Source organism: Suricata suricatta, chromosome 9 (assembly GCF_006229205.1).
Source record: "Suricata suricatta isolate VVHF042 chromosome 9, meerkat_22Aug2017_6uvM2_HiC, whole genome shotgun sequence".
NCBI lineage: Eukaryota > Metazoa > Chordata > Mammalia > Carnivora > Herpestidae > Suricata > Suricata suricatta.
The window spans coordinates 135995899-136015303 of record NC_043708.1 but is presented as its reverse complement, the minus strand read 5'-3'; the positions used below and the strand labels follow the sequence as shown (position 1 = coordinate 136015303).

The 19405-nt window shown below is 49.1% G+C and overlaps 1 protein-coding gene across 1 annotated transcript in view; it reads right to left on the bottom strand.

The window, feature by feature from the left end:
- ALPK3 (alpha kinase 3) overlaps window positions 1–19405 on the bottom strand; it is a gene marked incomplete at its 5' end in the record, with an annotated part of 48333 nt that overhangs the window by 9669 nt on the left and 19259 nt on the right. Inside the window, 3 exons of the mRNA XM_029952302.1 lie at window positions 27–174; window positions 1637–3665; window positions 18963–19402. Of these exons, the coding sequence (XP_029808162.1) occupies window positions 27–174; window positions 1637–3665; window positions 18963–19402 (2617 nt within the window). The remainder of the gene's footprint in view (window positions 1–26; window positions 175–1636; window positions 3666–18962; window positions 19403–19405) is intronic.

Genomic DNA, 19405 nt, shown 5'->3' with positions numbered 1-19405 from the left:
GTCAGCGCCGCTGCCCAGCGGCTTACCTCCTGCCCACCTCGCCCACTGGGCGCTGGTCCTTGGCCCATGTCAAGACGGAGTCGCTGAGAATGTTGAAAAACTGGCACCAGAGCTTCAGGCTGCCGGAGGCATCTGGAAACTGCTCCACCCGAATCTTCCGGATCACCTGTGGGGCTGAGAGCAGGGGCCCAGGTAAGAGGGACAAGCCGCTTCCCTCTGTCCTGTGCCCCCGCTGGCCCTACCCCAGCTTCCCTGGGTGTTCTTGTGGGACAGGTGAGGGGGAACAGGATTCAAGGCTCTACACACACCGCTTCCGGGCCCCCCTACAGCCCCCTCCGTCTTGCTCTGACTCCAAATCACACAGCTTAGCCGGAAAGGCCCCCCTTATGTGCCCCTACCCCAGGCCTGGGGGAGCCTCAGAGCTTAGGACACACTCGCAGTTAGGAGAGGACACTGCCCTCACGGGAGCACCGCATAATGCACACTGCGTCACATACCTGAAACTAACGCAACATTGTGTCAACTAAAATTTAAAAAAAACCTTTAAGTTTATTTATTTTGCAAAAGACAGTGTGAACTTTAGTGGGGGGAGGGGCAAGAGAGAGGGAGAGAAAGAATTCCAAGCAGGCTCCACGTTGTCAGTGTGGAGCCCGATGTGAGGCTTGAAGCCACGAAGTGTGAGATCCTGACCTGAGCCGAAATCAAGAGGCGGACGCTTAACCGACTGAGCCACCCAGGCGCCCCATGTGTCAAGTAAAATTTTAAAAAACTAAAAAACTGAAAACGAAGTCCGTGAGAGATTAAACAGATGAATGGAAAGCAGAAACCGAGAGCACAGATCCCAGAATCAGCAATTGCCGAGGGCACGTCAAAACGGAACCATCAGACATTACACGCATCAAGGAGGGCGCGATGGCAGTTACCCATGCCGTTTGTCTTACAGGAGACACGAGAGAACTCACCGGAGGGACACTAGCTAGGAACCCGTACTCAGGAACCAGAATGGCCTTATGTCTATTAAAGGAACTGAGTTCACTAAAAACAACAAACAAACAAAACAAAACAACAAAAACACAAAGCTTTTCTTCAAAAGGCTCTTCTGGCATTAAAAAAGAGAGAGGGGGCGCCAGAGTGGCTCCGTTGGTTCAGCATCCAACTCTTGATTTCAGCTCAGGTCATGATCTCACAGGTCGTGAGTTCAAGCCCTGTGTTGGGCTCTGCACTGACAGTGCAGACCCTGCTTGGGATTTTCTCTCTCCCTCTCTCTCTTAAATAAATGAGAGAGAGAGAGAGAGAGACAGACAGACAGACAGACAGACACAGACTTCAGGGTGGGCTCTAGGCCCTAACTCAAAGAGCCCGCATCTGAATCCCAGCCCCTTCTGCTCTGTGACAATTGTGCCCAGAGGGGACAGTGGGGAGGCTGGCACTATGGGAGCCAGGCCCCATCTAAAGACCTGATTTCTTCTATCCTACTTTCCCCTCGATAGTCCACAGCTGGAACTATTCCCAGGCCCGAGCGGGCAGAGCCAGGACAAGAATGAGGTGTCTGTAACCCCGTGGGCGCGTGTCCACGAATGACACTCTTCCCGCACGGCTCTCCTGGGAGGCTGGCCCCCACCTTCCCCCTGCTCACCTTTTAGCAGCTCTTTGGCCTTCCTGGCTTTGCCCAGGGCGTCCTGCTTGCCTTCGTCCAGGGCCAGCTCCGTGTCCAGGCCGCCGGCCTTGGGGCTGGAGCCCAGCTCTCCGGCCACCGGCTCCTCCTCTGCCCGCGGCACCTCCAGCAGACCTGCCTTCCGGCCCTGAGTAGGGGAGCGTTTCTCCCGCCCGGGAGTCCCCGGGGAGCCGGGTGCCAGGCCCTTCCTGGGTCCCCGAGGGGAAACCGTGGGGCTCTCCCTTTCTTCGGGCTTGGCTGCCTCCCCATCCCCTACGGCTCTGACCTTGGGGAGGAACCGCTTCCTGCGGGCCCCCAGAGCTAGTTCCTCGGGTGTGGCCGCAGGGAGACCCGTCAGAGCCTCCCCGGGGGCCTCCTCCTCTCGGGTGGCTTCCTGGGCCCCTCTGTCTGCTGAGAGTGGTCCCTGCCCCGAGGCCACGTGCCCCACTGCACCCCCCGGCGGCCCCCCCACGCCGCTGTCCCGGGACGCACCCAGGAGCCCAGGCCCCTCCAGGGAAAGCTCGCCCTCGCCCACCACGATGGCAGGGACGGTGAGGGGGCCCCGGGCGGCGGCCAGGGCCTGGCGGCCAGCCTGCACCTCGCGGTCCAGGAGGCCGGTGAGGCGGCGGGAGGTGCAGGGACTCAGCAGCAGCGTCTGCGCGCTCTGCACCAGGTGGTTGTTCTCCACGCGCTCCAGGATGCGCCTGGACGTCCTGGGGCTCAGGCCGGCCACTTCCACGTGGGGGGCCAGCGTGGATGAGGGCATGGGGGCCCCGCTGGCAGGGCCCTCCTGGGAGCCTGTGCCCCCGCCCCCCGCATCTGTGCTGGACAGCTTCAGCAGCAAGAGCAGGTAGTTCTTCAGGGAGTCGATGAGGCCGGGGTCGCAGCTGCGGGGTCCTGGGGGCCTCCCTTCCACATCTGGCCCCTGGGCGTGGGCCCCTTCGCTGCCAGCTGCCGCAGTTGCTTGTGGGGGACTCTGGGCAGGGGTCCCTGGCCCCAGGTGCAGTGGCGGGGCTGACCTCAGCACAGCCTGGTCCCCAGAGGGCGTGAAGGCGGTGGCACTTATGCACTGAGTGCTGGGCAGCACCTCTTGAGGGCTCTGGGTCAGGCCCGGCCCAGGGAGAGAGGGCGCCTCTGGGCTCCTGCGAGCCGGAGGACAGCCTCCCACACCCACGGACAGCACTGTCCCCAGCTGCTCCTCCTTGGGGCACGGGATGAGGCCATCCTCTGGCTTGCCCCTGCCCAGGCCTGACCACTCCAGCCCTTGGTGTCTCACCCCTCCCGGCTGCTCCGAACCCCCCTGGGGAGGCCACTGTGCTTGGAGCTCAGGGCCCCCTGCCGGGGTGCCCAGCACAGCCGTCTCGTAGCTTCTGGGTGCTGTGACTGCCGCCTCCTCGGATCTGAGCACAAAACCAGGGTCTTCCGGGAGAGAGGACCCTTCTGGGGTCTGCTCGAAACCCTCAGTGATCGGAGGAGACTGCGGACCTTCTGACGGCGGCCGTCCAGGGGGTCTGGCCTGTGGGCTGAGGCTGGTCACGGATCCCTGCTCTGACTGACCTTCTGTGGCTGTGGCTCTGCTCCCTTCCGACTGTGTCCCCTTGTCCTCCTGGGTCCTTCTGTCTGCCTGCGTCTTCTCGTCTGCCTGCGTCTTCCTCTCTGCCTGCGTCCTTTCCTCCTGGGCTCCTGCCCTTCCCGGTGCCACCGCAGCATCCTGGGAACTCCTGGCTGACGCTGTCCTCTCCCCGTCCTGTAGTGCGGTGCCCACCTGGGGCTCCCTATCTGCCTGTGTCCTCTGGGTCCTCCTGGCCACCTGCATCTTCCCATCTGTTTCTGTATTCTTCTTGCCTCCAGGCTGCTGGTCAGCAGATGCTGTCCTCTGATCCGCATGGGTCTCTGTGTCCATGGGCTCGATGGCGCCCTGGCTTCTGGAGGAGCTGTGACCAGCAGAGGCCGTACCAGCGCTGCTACTGGCCGGCATGGCCGGAGCCGGCTTCTCCGGGGATTCCGGGACCTGAGCACACACGGACAAAAGCAAGAACTGGGCTACATGGGCCTGAGGACCCCTTTCACGCTGGCATCCCAACCGCCTCCGACCTCATCCGGAAGTGACCCCATCCAGAGTCTGGACTGAGGAATGTCCAGAATCCAGGCCTAGCTCTGGCCCTTCCCCCTTCTCCCTGAAGAAACCCTGCCTTTCTCCAAAGACCCTGCTCGTGTGCCATCCCACCCCTCAGCCCTGCCATTTGGAGGAGGGGACCCTCTCTCCGGTGCTTCTGAGAAATCCGTCTACCCTCTTTTTTTTTGGCCCTATCTGCCAGCAGATAGAATTATGGGTGACATGGGAGGGAGCCATAGGGTCTCCCCATAATGGCCTCAGTGACAGCATCCACCGTTAACGCTGAGCGGGTGGCGGTAACATGACGCCATCAAAACAGAGAAGGTGAAAGTAATTATGAATGCCACCTGTGCCGGAAAGTCACGGAAACATTGTGTTCTTGCCTGTTGGGGCCCAGTAGGCAAAAATAACCCTCAAACAATATTTGGTCTCCTGGGCCGCACATGTGGCTTCTGTTCATCCTATGATTTTCTCATTGCTTTGCAGAGAGACATATACTTTTAGGCTTTGAATCCACTTGGTTCAGTCAGTGGCTCCAGCCCTCCCCTTGCTTTGCTTTCTAGCTCTTTGTTTGGTGTAGGGAGTTAACAGAAACCTCTGCCAAAAATTTGCTTATTGAAGGATAAGCGTCCTGCCTATGCATCACTGATGCGGGGCCTTAAGGAATGTAAACCTCCTCGTGGAATTCTTCAGGCTCATCTTCCGCTTGGAGCCAGGCCATTATTAGGGAATCCCTCCCTTGTAATGACTCGATTGTTCCTGTTATTTACACCTGTCCTGATAAGAATGACCCTTTCCCCGAGCATGTCTTTACTTCTAGGACCTTGAACTATGTAACCATTAAAGAAATGATGTCATCACCCGTGGTGGATAAGACCCTGGCTATTTTAGTAAAGTGTGGCTTTACCACCATCCACGCTGTCTGTCTCGTCTGTCTCGTCCGTCTTCTTTTCTAGAGACATTGCGCAACACCAACCCCCTCCTCGGGACCTTTTGACTGGGGTGCGTGGGCTGGTCCCCCGCACTTGACCTTTTGAACACCCACTACTTGCAAAGCGCTATGCTTGGTCCTCACTTATTATACATATCTTACCTCGCTTACTCCTCACAACAGGAAATAGTCGTGAGCATGATCTCCATTGTAGAGATACAAATACTGATGGTGGAGGGAGAAAAGCGATCCCCCACCGTCAGATAGTAAGCAGGAGAGGTTAGCTCAGAAGCCAGGTGGGTCTAGCTTTAAATCCCATGCTCTCTGCTGTGAGATCAGAATGGCACCCCAAAATAATGAAGGACCTCTGGTCTAAAGATAGTGGCCTAGCATAGGAATCTGTCTCTTTTCCTCCTGAATATAATCAAAATCAACAAAGTAAACAAGAACAAAAAAACCATGCTGATGCATAGGGGCCCATGTACCCCAATGTTCATGGCGGCACTGTCAACAGTAGCCAAACCATGGGAAGAGCCAAAATGTCCATCACCTGATGAGTGGATCAAGAGGATGTGGTTTATATACACAATGGAGTACTACATGGCAATGAGAGGGAATGAAACCTGGCCATTTGTAGCAACGTAGATGGACCTCGAGGGTGTCATGCTAAGTGAGACAACTCAGGCAGAGAAGGACAGAGACCATATGTTTTCACTCATATGTGGAACAGGAGAAACTTAACAGAGGAGCACGGGGAGGGGAAGGGGAAAAATAGTTTCAAACGGAGAGGGAGGGAGGCAAACCCTTGAGACTCTTAAATACAGGGAACTGAGGGTTGATGGAGGAGGGACAGAGGAGAGGGGAAACGGGAGATGGGCACTGAGGAGGGCGCCTGTTGGGATGAGCACTGGGTGTTGTATGTAAGGGATGAATCGTGGGAGTCTGTCCCTGAAACCAGGAGCGCACGGCACGCACGGGGAAAGGAGAGTGGAACGGGCCCCCGGCCACAATCTCAGACAACGCCAGCAAAAACACGCTGCTGAAGCAGAATCCTGAGCATCTCTAAGCTCAGAAAATGGCTTTTGAACATACAAGGATGTAAGGAATACAGTCCCCAGGGGCCCCGCTGGAGGAAACTCCCGGAGAGCACACTGCGGACCACAAGATGATTAGGAAAGACTTGGCGGTGAGCATCAAGTACTTCTTAACCACAGAACCAGGACGCAAACCGGAGGGGTTTACGGTAACAGAGCAGAACGCCAGTGCTGTCTGCCCAGACCCGGCAGGGATGACACGAGAACAAACGTGGAAGGAGGAAGAAGGCGAGTGGCCAAGCTCCGTGACCATCAACGACACAAGCCAGGAGCCGAAGGTTTACTCGAAGCTGAAAAACCAGGTCACAGAAATGCAGGACTTTTAACTATGCAGAGATGATCACCACAGTAAAATGTGGGGGCAAATATGGGATAGAAAATGACAGGGGAAAAGGTAGTGGAAACACTTTATCGTAGCTCATCATAAAAAATTAAGACACCGGGGGGGGGGGGGACCTGGGTGGCCCAGTCGGTTAAGTGTCCGACTTCAGCTCAGGTCATGATCTCACAGTTCATGGGTTTGAGCCCCGTGTCAGGATCTGTACTGACAGCAGGGAGCCTGGAGCCTGCTTGGGATTCTGTGTCTCCCTCTCTCTCTCTGCCCCTCCCCAACTTGCACCCTGTCTCTCCCTCTCAAAAATAAACATTTAAAAAAAGGACTCCAATGGAACAGATGGTATACTTACTGGTATTATATAAAATATAAATTATAAATGACCACATAAAAATATTTCTAGTTATCAGAAAAACCACACACAAAACCAAACAGATCATACAAAGAAAGACTTTAAAATACATTTAATTAAACTACATTTGAGATAAGTATAGAACGTAAAGTTACTGAATTTTGAATTTTTTTAACAGTTATTTTATGTTTGAGAGAGACACACAGAGCATGAGTGAGGGACTGTCAGAGAGAGAGAGGGAGACACAGAATCAGAAGCAGGTTCCAGGCTCTTAGCTGTCAGCACAAAGCCTGACGTGGGGCTCGAACTCACAAACTGTGAGATCATGACCTGAGCTGAAGTTGGACGCTTAACCAATTGAGCCACCCAGGCTCCCCAAAAGCTACTGAATTTTGAATGAATGTTATAAATTGAGAAAAACAAGAGTGTAGTGATGATGAGGACCCACGAAAATATAACTCTAACTGGACAGAGAAATTTAGTAAAAATGCACCCCCAACTTCTCTGACAACTAGTAAGATACTGACAGACAAAAACCCATTGGAGCCACCGAACAGCACCTAGTGATATGTTAGAAGCTTCTGTTTACTCCTGGTGCTCTAGCATCAGGAAACATGAACATGGACATGAAAACGATGAAGAAAATGCTAACTTTTCACACAAGACCAATGAGAACAGAGCTTTTGTGTGTGTGTGTGTTTTTAAGATTTTAAAATAATTGCTACACCCAACATGAGGCTCAAACTCACAACCCCAAGATCAAAACTCCCACGCCCCACCAACGGAGCCAGCCAGGTGCCCCCAGAGGTTTTGATTAAAGCTACTTCACTCCCCATCCCTAAGCCTGATCAGTCCCTGAGTCCTAGCAAACCTACGTCCTCAGTGTCTCAATATCCATCCCCTCCTCTGTCTTCACTGCCAACGGCCCAGACCACGCTGCCAACAATTCCGTCTTGCCTGGACGACTGTAAAGCCTCCTGACTCACATTCATGATTCTTGTCTTTGCCTCACTGCAGCCCAAATGGCCTTACCAAAATGTAGATCTGGTTGCGGTGCTCCCCTGCTTAAAACCTCTCAAGGGCTGATCATGATTTACAGGATAAAGCCTAAAAGCCGGATGGAGTGGCAGAGGGGCAGAGAGAGAGCGAGACACAGAATCCAAAGCAGGCTCTTGGCTCTGAGCTGTCAGCACAGAGCCCGACGCAGGGTTCGAACCCATGAACCGTGAGATCATAACCTGAGCCGAAGCTGGACGCTTAACCGACTGAGCCACCCAGGCGCGCCCATGTGTCACCTGTTAATGTGTAAACTCTTCCCCTTTGAAGAGGTGGACCCAGCACAGGCTCAGCACTAGAGGTGGTACTCAGTAACTATATGATGAATGGTCAGTTGGATACTTTCTGGACACTTCTGCAAAGGCTGACCTCTCTAAACACTGTGTGTGTGTGTGTGTGTGTGTGTGTGTGTATCTGTCTACATTTGGAACTGTGTAGAGATAGGAAGACTCATGTATTCTTTTCAAACAACCCCTGTGTGAGACGGGACAAACCCAGCTTGTCCTGTGTGAGCTTTTTCACTGCAAAGAACATCTGTAGGTTTAATTTTCCATCCTTACTGTCTTCCTCATAAATTCCCAGAGATTAAGCACTCAGTCTGATTCACCCTTGCATCCTGCGCAGGCTCCAGCACATAGGAGGATCCAGGAACCAACTACTGACTGGAAAGTTCTATAGCTTCTAGCCCTCAAGGAGGGGTGATGGTGTGGGGAAGCCAAGGGCTTGGGGGTGGGGGGGGGTGGCAAAACCAGGAGCTTGACAGGAATGGTGCGGGCAGTGCTTAGGATCTGGAATCTCCTCCTGAAACCCAGGCCCAGAGCTGATTCTGAGGCTTCAGCATCTCTAAATGTTTGCTAGACTTGCCAGTAAAACTCTCTGGCCCTGAAGATTTCTTTTTTTTGGAAGATTTTTAACTACAAGTTTTATTTCTGTGACAGTTGTCTCGTTTGGGTAGTTTGCGGTTTTTAAAGAATTGGTCTATTTCATCTAAGTTCTTGAACTCTGTGCTGTTTTTCACAGTAGCCCTTTAGTATCTTTTCAATGGCTGCAAGGCCTCTAGAGATATCACCTGTCATTCTCTTTCTTAATGTTTTTAATTTTTTTTCCTTTTATTTTGGGAGCGCGCGCATGCAAGCAAGCCTGAGGGAGGCGTGGAGGGAAAGAGAGGGAATCTGGAGCAGCCTCCAAGCTCAGGACAGAGCATGATGCAGGGCTCAGGCCCACATCCCTGGGATCATGACCTGAGCCAAAATCAAGGGTTGGACTCTCAACTGACTGAGCCACCCAGGCATCCTGACTTTTTATTCTTTAAAAAAAATCATTATTGAGGTACAAATTGACAAAAATGGTATAATTTAAGGTGTACGATTTGATGTTTTGATATACCTATGGATGGCTAAATGATCACCACGGTCAAGCCTTTCTTTCCTTCTTAATGCTGGTCATTTGTGTCTTCTCTCATTTTTTTTCTTTGTGAGTCTTGCTAGAAGTTTATCGATATTACTGATTTTCTTTAAATAACCAGATTTGGGTTTAATTTGTTTTCTCCACAGTTATTTTTGTTTTCAGTGTCATCAGTTTCTGCTCTTTCCTTTATTCTCTCCTTCCTCCTCCTTGTTTTGGGTTTACTTTAATCTTCCCTTTCTGGTTTCTCAACACAGGAGCTTAGATTTTGACTTCAGACCTTTCTTCTTTCCTAATATAAATATTTCATGCTATAAATTTTCCTCAAAACACTCATTAAAGCCATCCAAAAATTTTTATGTGTTGTGTTTTCATTTTGATTCAGTTAAGAATATTTTCTGTGGCATCTGGGTGGCTCATGGTTTGTGGGTTCAAGCTTTGTGTCAGGCTCTGTGCTGACAGCTCAAAGCCTGGAGCCTGCTTCCGATTCTGTGTCTCCCTCTCTCTCTGCCCCTTCCCAGCTCATTCTCTTTCTCTCTCTCAAAAATAAACATTAACAATTTTTTGTAATATTTTCCAATTATCCTTAAGACTTTCCACTCTAGGGGCGCCGGGGTGGCTCAGTCGGTTAAGCATCCAGCTTTGGCTCAGGGCGTGATCTCACAGTTGGTGGGTTCGAGACCCACGTCAAGCTCTGTGCTGACAGCCCAGAGCCTGGAGCCTGCTTCAGATTCTGTGTCTCCCTCTCTCTCTGACCCTCCCCTGTTTGCGTGCACGGTCGCTCTCTGTCTCTCAAAAATAAATAAATACATAAATACATAAATAAATAAAAGACTTTCCACTTTGACCCATAAGAGTGTGTCACAAATATTTTAAAGTGTTTGGAGACTTTCCGATTCTCCTTCTGTCACTGATTTGTAGTTTCATTTCATTTTGGTCCGAGAACGTACTTTGTATGATTTCAATTATTTTATATTTGTTAAGGTTTGTTTATGACCCAGGATATGGTCTAATTTGGTAAATGTTTTACATGCACTTGAAAAGCATGAGCATTCTGTTGTTACATGGAGTATTCTGTGAGTCTGTCGGACCCAGTTGGTTGATAACGCTGTTCAGCTCTTTTCTGTTCTTATTCTCACTGATTTTCTGTCTGCTAGCTCAAGCGATTACCCAGAGAATGTTAAGTTTCCAGCTATAATGGCTGAGTTGTCTGTTTCTCCTTCAAGTTCTTCACATATTTGGAAGCTCTGTTGTTAGAGGCAAACACATTTTTTAAAACTTATTTTCCTGAATGGACCTTTTTCTCATTATGTAATTCACTATTTTCCCCCAGTTATTTTCTTTGCCCTGGAGTCTATTTTGTCTGAAATTAATACGGTCACTCTAGTTTTCAATTAATTACTGTTTGCATAGTGTATATTTTCTATTATTTTACCTTTGACTTACCTATATCATAATTGAAGTCAATTTCTTGTAAAAAGCATAGAGCTGAGAATGGTTTTTGGCCCATTCTCCCAATGTCTCTTATTATGTGTTTAGACCACTTATATTTAGTATATTTATATGTTTGCATTTAGGTCAATTATTTTATTATTTGTTTTCTATTTGTTTCCTCTGTTTTTTCCTTCCTCTCTTCCCCTTCCTGTCTTTTTAGATTTGAACTATTTTAGTATTCCACTTTAATTTATATATTGTGATTTTTTTTTTTTAAAACCAGGGCTTGAACTCACAACCCTGAGATCAAGACCTGAGCTGAGATCAAGGGTCAGATCCTCAACTGACTGAGCCAATCGGGCACTCCTATTGTGGTTTTTTACCATATTTCTTTGGTACAGTATTTTAATGGCTGCTCTAGGGATAACAATATATATACTTAACTTTTCAGAGGCTATTTAGAGTCAGTATTTTACCTCTTCAAGGGAGATGTAGTGATTTTACCACCATATTTAATCCCCTACTTCTCTTTCTGTTGCATGTTTACCCAGCTATGTATCTTTCTGTCATTCTTTCATTCCAGATGATATAAGTTCCCTTCTGGTATCTTTTCCCTTCCATGGAAAAAAGGCACGTTAGCAATTCTGTTAGAACAGCTCTGCCAATGATGTATTCTCAGCTTTCTTTTACCTGGTAATGTCTTTGTTTCACCTCCAATACTGAATATAGACCTAGAGAGTGAAAGGTCTTTTCATCCAGCAGGTCTGTTATTCCACTTCCTTTTGATCTCCGTTGTTCCTAATGAGAAATCTGTAGTCATTTCAACCACTGTTCCCCTATAAATAATGTGTTTTAATTGACTACTTTCAAGATTTTTGTGTTGTCTTTAGTTCTCGGCAATCTGATTACTGTTTCTTGGCATAGAATTCTGCAGGCATATCTTATTTGGGATTTGCTGAACTTTTTATCTGTAGATTTGTATCTTCTGCCAAATTTGGGACGTTTTCAACCATTATACATATATGCATATATATACATATACATGTATATACATATGTGTGTATATATATATACATATATCTATTTACGTACCACACTCCTGGGTTTCCAATGATATAAACATTAGATGTTTTGATATTGTACCACAGGTCCCTGAAACTCTTTTTATTTCTTTTTTCTGCTTTCCCCCCCTCTGTTATTCACATTAAATAATTTCTATCGATCTATCTTCAAGTTCACTGACCTTTTCCTGTCATCTTCATTCTGCTATTATGCCCAACCAGGAAGTGTTTCATTTCAATTACTGCATTTTTCAGTTCTGAAAATAAAAGTTTGGTTCTTTGTATCTCATATTCCTTTGCAGAGACTTTATATGTTTCCATTTATTTCCAGGGTGTTTACCCTTACGTTTTGTCACATTTTTATAGTAGCTGATTTTAAGTCAGATAATTCCAACCTCTCTGCCACCTTGACTTTGGCATTCTAGAGCTGTCTTTTCCCAGGCAAGGTGAGATTTCCTGGCTTTTCACAGGCCATGTAGTTTTCATTGTATCCTAGACATTTGGAATATCATGAGACCCTATGGATAATGTTAATATCGTGTCTTATCAGATGATCAATGTACTTGGTTCTGTTCAGGCTGTAAGTTCCATTCAGTCTTTTGAAGTCCTAGGGTCAATGTCAATTCCATTTTTCAAAGCCTTTGCAGTGCTATTAAGATCTATCTGGTGTGTATGCCACCCAGTGGCCAGTCTGGGACTTGGATGATGGTTTTTTAGTTCCACTCTCAAAATTTTTGATACACTGTTCAGAACTAGGTCCATGCATGCATGAATAACTTGGGAATAAGCCCAGAAACTTATAAACAGCTTAAGAAGTCACTTTCCCAAATGTTCCTTCTCCATGATCTCCCCTGTACTTTCTGGGTCCACAGGTCTCCTTTTTCAGTCCTCTGGCCAGATAGCTGGGACTTCATTTTCTCCTCACTGTCACATGCTTGCACAAATAAACCTGTGTCCTAGGCCAAGGAAGAGAGACAGAGACAGAGAGAGAGAGAGACAGAGAGAGAGAGAGAGAGAGGAAGCAACAGAGATTCATCCTTCCCTCTTGGGGACCACAGCTTCTCGGAATGAAGGACAGATTCCCCTCCCTCAAAATTCGACACCGATGGCCTCTTCTCCCATTACTGTCCCCACCACGAGATTCCTTTCCTATTCCTCAAGCCTGATCTGAAGCAGAGGGCTTCTCCTAAAGTAAAGCTGATGCTTACTTCTGAGTTTCTGACTGTATCAAGACCAGGCCAGAGAATACCCAATTTAAGAAACAAACAAATAAACAAGACAAGTAAACACCGCCGGTTCTGGGATAGTTTGAATTCTGGTCTTCTTCCCCCAGCTGCCTGTTACTATTTGCTTATCGAAGTCGTCGAATGGTTGGTCACACCATGCACTTTGTCCACGTTGTGAGCTGCGTTCAGCGGCGGATACAGGGTGGGTGTGTCTGCTCCACCTGGGTCAGAATTGACATGCTGCCCCCACAGCAACCAGCTTCACACCAGAGCTTGGATCTCTAGTCGGCTGGTTTTTAAGTCTACGCCACTTTTTATAGTTTCCAGTTCTCTGAAATCTTCAATCTTGTTTTTTACCTTCTTTGAATATGGGAAATAGAGTTTTAGTTTCATAGTCCGTGTCTCATAATTCCAAATGTTGGAAAAGTTGGAGCCCCCTGTGGACACATTTATATTGTCTGGTGTTTTTGCTTTTATTACTTCTTTTCCATATTTTCCTCTCTTGGTGTGCCTGCTTATCTTTATTTGGGTGCCAAATATTATATTTGAAGTGCTTTTTAAAAATAATTAGAAGCTCAACCTCTCAAGCATCTGACTCTTGATTTGGGCTCAGGTAATGATCTCACAGCCTGTGGGATTGAGCCCCGTGTCCGGCTGCACACTGATGGCAGCCTGCTTGGGACTCTCTCTCCCTCTCTCTCTGCCCCTCCTCTGCTGTGCTCGCTCTCTCTCAGAATAAATAAATAAACTTAAAAAAAATCCTTCAAGTCTTAAAGTGATACTCTCATCCTCCAGATAACTTTTGCTTCCACCTTGGAGGCACCAGGTATCCTGAATCACCTTAACCTGACTTCAGGGATTGAATACATCTTAGTCACCTGAGTACCTTAGAGCTAAGCCTCAATCCCTGGGCGGGTAATTTACTTCTGGCTCACTATTCCTTCAGGCTCCCAACCCGAAGAACAGGGGGTTGACCAGGACTACAACTCTTGAGACCACAGAGGCCAACTTTTGTGTCCCTAGTCCCATGAGGCTGTCCAAAACACTGCTGAGTCTCTCATTCACCTCTCTGGAGGAGCAGACAGCTGCAGGATAGGCGCTATTCCAAATACCGTTCACCATTTTCTGGATTTCCATTTTCTCCCATATCCTGGGCCGCTAACCCTTCACTCTGTCCTTTACTTGCAGTCCTCTCTAGGGAAATTGGTCTGAACTATCCAACCAAGCATTACTGGAAGCTGATACTCAATAATGTTAGCCCTCCCTCCTTTCTGTCTCACCCCCAAGCCTAAATGATGCTCCACTTCGTGCTAAACAAACCAAAGCAGAATACAGGACACAAAGGAGAAGAAAAAGTGTTGGGACGCTTTAAAAGCATCAGACATTAAGACGAGGAGAGGCAGGTGGGCATTCCTGGTCCAGCCCGCCATCTTACTGCTGCTTCGTGCTCCCTGTCCTTCCCAGAACGCCTCCCGCTTCCTCTCTCCCACCTATCCAAACTCTTTCAACCTGGGGATATTATGGACATTCTTCTATATAAAAATAATCTGTTTGATGTTTTTCTATTATGGTATTTCCAGTAATGAACCCGCACGTGCTGCCAGCCAATCTGGCCACTTCCCAGATGCCTTCCCTGGCGGCCGTGGACGACCCCACCTCCTTCCCTGGGAACCCACTGCAGTGACCATTCACCATGCCCTCTTCGTACTTGTGGCTTGGTGTAAGTCTAATGCCCTCGACTCGCTAGATAATTCCTTGAGGCAAGGCCCAGGTCCCTCCTCAAGCCCCCTCTCAGAAAATACTTGTATTCATGTATTCTCTGAAAACCAAAGATGCCTTATTGTGGGAGGGGAGTTTCCAAATCTCCGTGTGATCACCCCAAGACCTACAGGGTTTCCCAAGAAGAGACACTGAGGTCCCAAGGCATTCAGCAGAGCCCTCCTGTGTCTATGCCGTCCCCTCCAAGGATCTGCGCAGATGGGGCATTCCACCATGTCCCCACACTCCTGTACCTAAGCTCTGGAGATCTAAGTCAGTCTTAGGGAAGATCTCAGGTTAGGGCACTAAAAAAGCAGCCTTTGAGGGTATTGGAGGCCAGGCCCGAGTCACTAAGTACCTTCAGGAAAGATTGCTTCTGCCTGGGGAAAGAGCTGTCTACACAGCATTACTGGGATCAAGGGCAGGGGAGGGTGGTGTCCAGACATTCTTCACAACCCAAGAGGCCTCAGTCCGAGCATCTGCTCCTCATCCATATCCAATATGGAAGCCTCACTTAAACGGCCAGAGATGTCACCCATTCCCAGGAAGGGGAATCAAGACAATGAAGGGGCCCAGGGGCCAGGGGCATCATAGCCCAGAGTCCAGATCCTTCGAGTACTGGCCCTACAAGAGACAGGCTGGGCCCACAGGAAGACGGCATCAGAACTTAAAAAGATGTATGAAAGAAGGCTTGGATAGTGGAAACGAATACCAAGCTGTCTGCTGAGAAAGCTAAATATTAAGATGTGGATTTTTTCCAAATTAATTCTTATACTTACGATAATCCCAATGAGATCACCAATGCAATAGAGACAGAAAGCACGTTAGTGGCCACCTGAGTCTGGGGGTGGGAACACATAAACTGCAAAAAGGAGCAGGGACCTTTTTAGGGGGATGGAAAAGTTCGAAAATGGGATCATGGTAATGTCTGCATAATTCTAAATTCTGCATATTAAATCATACATTGGAATAGGTGAATGCTATATATGTATACATACATATGTATATCAATAAAGCTGATTAAAATATATACCTAGCAAGTTTTAAAGATCATTCCAAATGCAAATTGAACTTCAGTTTTCCATGAAAAGATTTAAAAGGCTTTTGATCTTGTTAAAAACAGCTTTCCACTTTTTTAAAAATGTGATTTTTTAAAAAAAAATTGTAAATATAGAGGTACAAGGTTACAAAACTGGTATGTGGGAATTTAAAGAATTTCAAACAATGATTCTATAGTTTTCCTAGAGGAATAAATAAGAGAGAACGGCTAAGAAAAATTTTAAAAGAAGTCTAAGAGGATTGCTTTGCCGGAAATTAAAGCTACAATCACTCAAACAAGGTCATTCTGTTGTAAGAATCAACAAACAGATTCATGGGTTAGTATAAGTATATATACAGGAACTAAAGTAGGCTTTAATGTGTATAAAAATTAGTACATAAAGAAAGAATCATAAACTAATAGCTAAGAATTAAATATTCCGCAAATGATACTGGGGGAAATTACCTATTTGCTAACCAAAAATTGAGCTGGAAACCGATGCTATATTATATACCCCAATCAATTCCAGGTTAATTTAAAAGTCAAATGAAGACATTAAAAAAACAAAAAATTATTTAAAATGTGGATGAATACTTAACAAACCTTAGCACAGGGAGGGAATGCATAACCCATGAAAGAAATGGTTAAAATAGGCATATTGTGGCACCTTATGCAACCATTAGTTTTCCAGATAATTTTTAGAAACCGTGAGAAGATGCTCATGAAATAGTGACAAATGAAGAAAGCAGGATATAAAACTGAATCAGAAGAACAGCACAAATTGCATTTTAAAAACAATGAAACTACATACACAGAAAGATTGGTAGATACATCCAGACCAAGACGCTTCTCAGTGGTAGAATTCTAGGTGAATTGTTACTTTCTCCAAGGCATGCTTACCCTCCTCCCCCCCATTTTTCACCATGACCATGGGGTTCCTTCAGAATCAGAAAAACAAGGTGTTTTTTAAGATTTGATAGAGTAAGAATATGAAAAAACACGGGGCACCTGGGTGGCTCAGTCAGACTTCAGCTCAGCTCATGATCTCACAGTTGGTGGGTTTGAGCCCCACGTCGGGCTCTGGACTGACAGCTCGGAGCCTGGAGCCTGCTTTGGATTCTGTGTTTCCCTCACTCTCTGCCCCTCCCCCTGCTCATGCTCTCTCTCTTTCTCAAAAATCAATAAACATTTTCAAAAAATTTTTTAAAAGAACATGAAAAAGCAATTAAATTCAGCCACTAAAAAGCAGCAGCTTCAACATACACACAGCTGCTAAATGTGTTTCTCACGTGTGATCTATTTCACAATGTTTTAAAGCCTAGAACGAAAGCCACACAAGCATTTTGTAGAAACAGAGGGATCGGTGCTCCTGTTCCTCCTGAGAGGCAAGGAGGGCCCTGCCAGGAGGGGCAGCCGGCCGGGCTGTGGTGTCCCCACCACTGCGGGCGGGGAGGCCACCTTCACGCAGACTTGGCTGCCGGCCTGGTCACTTCCCAAATGAGCTCCCTGGGGGCCCAGAAGGGCCGTCCCTGCAGCAAGGCCCTGCTGTCCAGCCTGTGGGTCGCCAGGCACACAGAGCAGCCCCATCTGGGCCACTAGGAAGTCACCACACCAGCTGCCAAGCGGGAGGCCAAGCCGGAGGGGTGAGTCACCAATAGACTCCAGTCTGGTTTGAGGTCCTCGCCACTCCCAAGCCCTCTGAACTACTGTCCCCACAAGCTGATTCAGCACCACTGACAAAAAAAACAGTTCCCCTGATCCGCCCTTAAAATTGATCTCTCCCGGGGACGCCCGACTCTCCACTTCCGCTCAGGTCAGGATCTCACGCCTCCTACACTGCGCGGACAGTGTGGAGCCTGCTGGAGCCTCTCTCTCTCCCGCTCTCTCTCTGCTCCTCCCGTGCACTCACTCTCTCTCAAAATAAATAAATAACTTTAAGAACACAAAACCAAAATACTGGTCTCTCCCTCCTTCCCTGAGGGAAGTTCTCTCCATAGGAAAGGCAGCCCCCCACCTTGTCCGTGAAGCACCCCTTCCCTGTGCCCTCCAGGAGGTCTGGGGGCAGGTGGCTTGTCCCTTACATGGTTGGCCCTGACTTTTGAAACGCTCTTCCTTTCTGTCCCTCATAAGGAATACCGTCCGCTGTAAAACCGCCTGGCGAAACTCCTGGGAAATACCGCCCGCCCTCTGGCCCCTCAAACGGGATTGGCACTGGCCAAATGGGACGGTCTCCTCTGTCATGCCTCTCAATCCTGTCCCTCCCAGGTCCCCAAACTCGCTCATGCTGCCGCCCACCTGCCCCTCTCTTTGAAGAGGGGATACCCCCACCCCTACCTCCGCACAAAACATCACCTTCTCTGTTGGCTACGTGACCCCCGAAAATGACGGCACTCCTGTTCCCACGTAGGGGGTCAGCGTCTCCACCCCCCACAGTAACTAGCTTCTCTCTCCTGCCATTTATTTGGTTCTTAACATGCACCCGGCCCTGTGCTGAGCACAGGTTCTCAGTAGCCTCGTGAAGCAGGGGGTGTTTTTATTCTGATTTTACCACGTACCCAAATCACAAGATTAAGCAGTCAGCTTTACACATAAGTAGACCCAACTCCAAAATCTTAGATAAAAATCCAGATTAAACCAGAATTTCTTGGGCAGTTGATTTTTTTAAGTTTATTTACTTATTTTGAGAGAGAGCAAGCAGGGGGAGGAGCAGAGAATCCCAAGCAGCCTCTGCACGGTCGGCACAGAGCCCAACGCAGGGCTCGAACTCACATGAGTCAGATCATGACCTGAAGTCGGACACTTAACCGACTGTGCCACCCGGACGCCCCGATATGCATATTTTAATGTTTTTTTTAAGTTTATGTATTTATTTTTGAGAGACACAGAGGCCTCGCAAGTGGGGGAGGAGCAGAGAGAGAGGGAGAGGGGGAGGGAGGGAGAGAGAGAGAGAGAGGGAGAGAGAGAGAGAGAGGGAGAGAGAGAGAGAGAGAGAGAGAGAGAGGGAGGGAGAGAATCCCAAGCAGGCTTCAAGTTGCCAGCACAAAACCCTTTGCAGGCTTGAACCCACTAAAAGTTGTTATTTTTAAAAATCTTCTGATAAGCATCCAGGGCGAGAGTGACCACACACTCCTGCGCACTCATGTTCCTCAGTCTCCCCTCGACACACTGCTGCCCACAGAAAAGTCTCCACGGGCTCCTTCCTCCCCCAGAGAACACCGTTTTCCTCTACCTCCCTCTGGGGTCCAGGACCCTTGGCCGTGAGCCCCCACGCTGTCCCAGGAGAGGGTCACAGTCAGGCCGTGCCGCCCTGAGGCCTGGCATCTGGAGGTTGGCTGGGGCGAGGGCCAGGCCTGTGGTCCCCTGCTCCTGGCTGGCACTCCCGCACCACCTCACCCCCTTCTATAAATAGCCCACTGCTCACTGGCTGCCCAGCGGCTAGAGCAAGAGTTTCCATGAGGTCAGCTTCCCAGAGCAGCCTCTAGGCACCCAACACCCACACCTACCTCTCCTGGAGTCCTGGGGCCTCCTTGCCCCTGCAAGGGGCTGTCGCGGGTGCTGTGTCTCCTCCGGGCAGGGGGCGTGGGCACCTGGGCAGAGGCCTGAGCTGAGGCCTTGCCTGAGGCTTCTGGAGCCTGGCCCGGGGCAGACTCCGGCTCGCCGCTGGCGGCTGGCTCCCCTCCGGGCTTCGGAGGGGCAAACCTCCTCCTGTTGAAAGGCCTGGCTGGCTGCGGGGCCGAGGCGGCCGGCTGGCCGGGGCCGGTGGGCGCCCGCTCACCCCCAGCCTTGCAGGGCGCCTTCCCGGACGACAGCTCTCCCGGCGCCCTGCCCCTTGGGGTGTGGGGCCCCTGCTCCCCCGGGGGCCTGCCGCCCCGGGTGCTCTCCAGGTACAGGTCCTTCAGGGAGAAATACCCTTCCCGGGCCGCGCCCTCGGGGGCCGTCGGGGCTG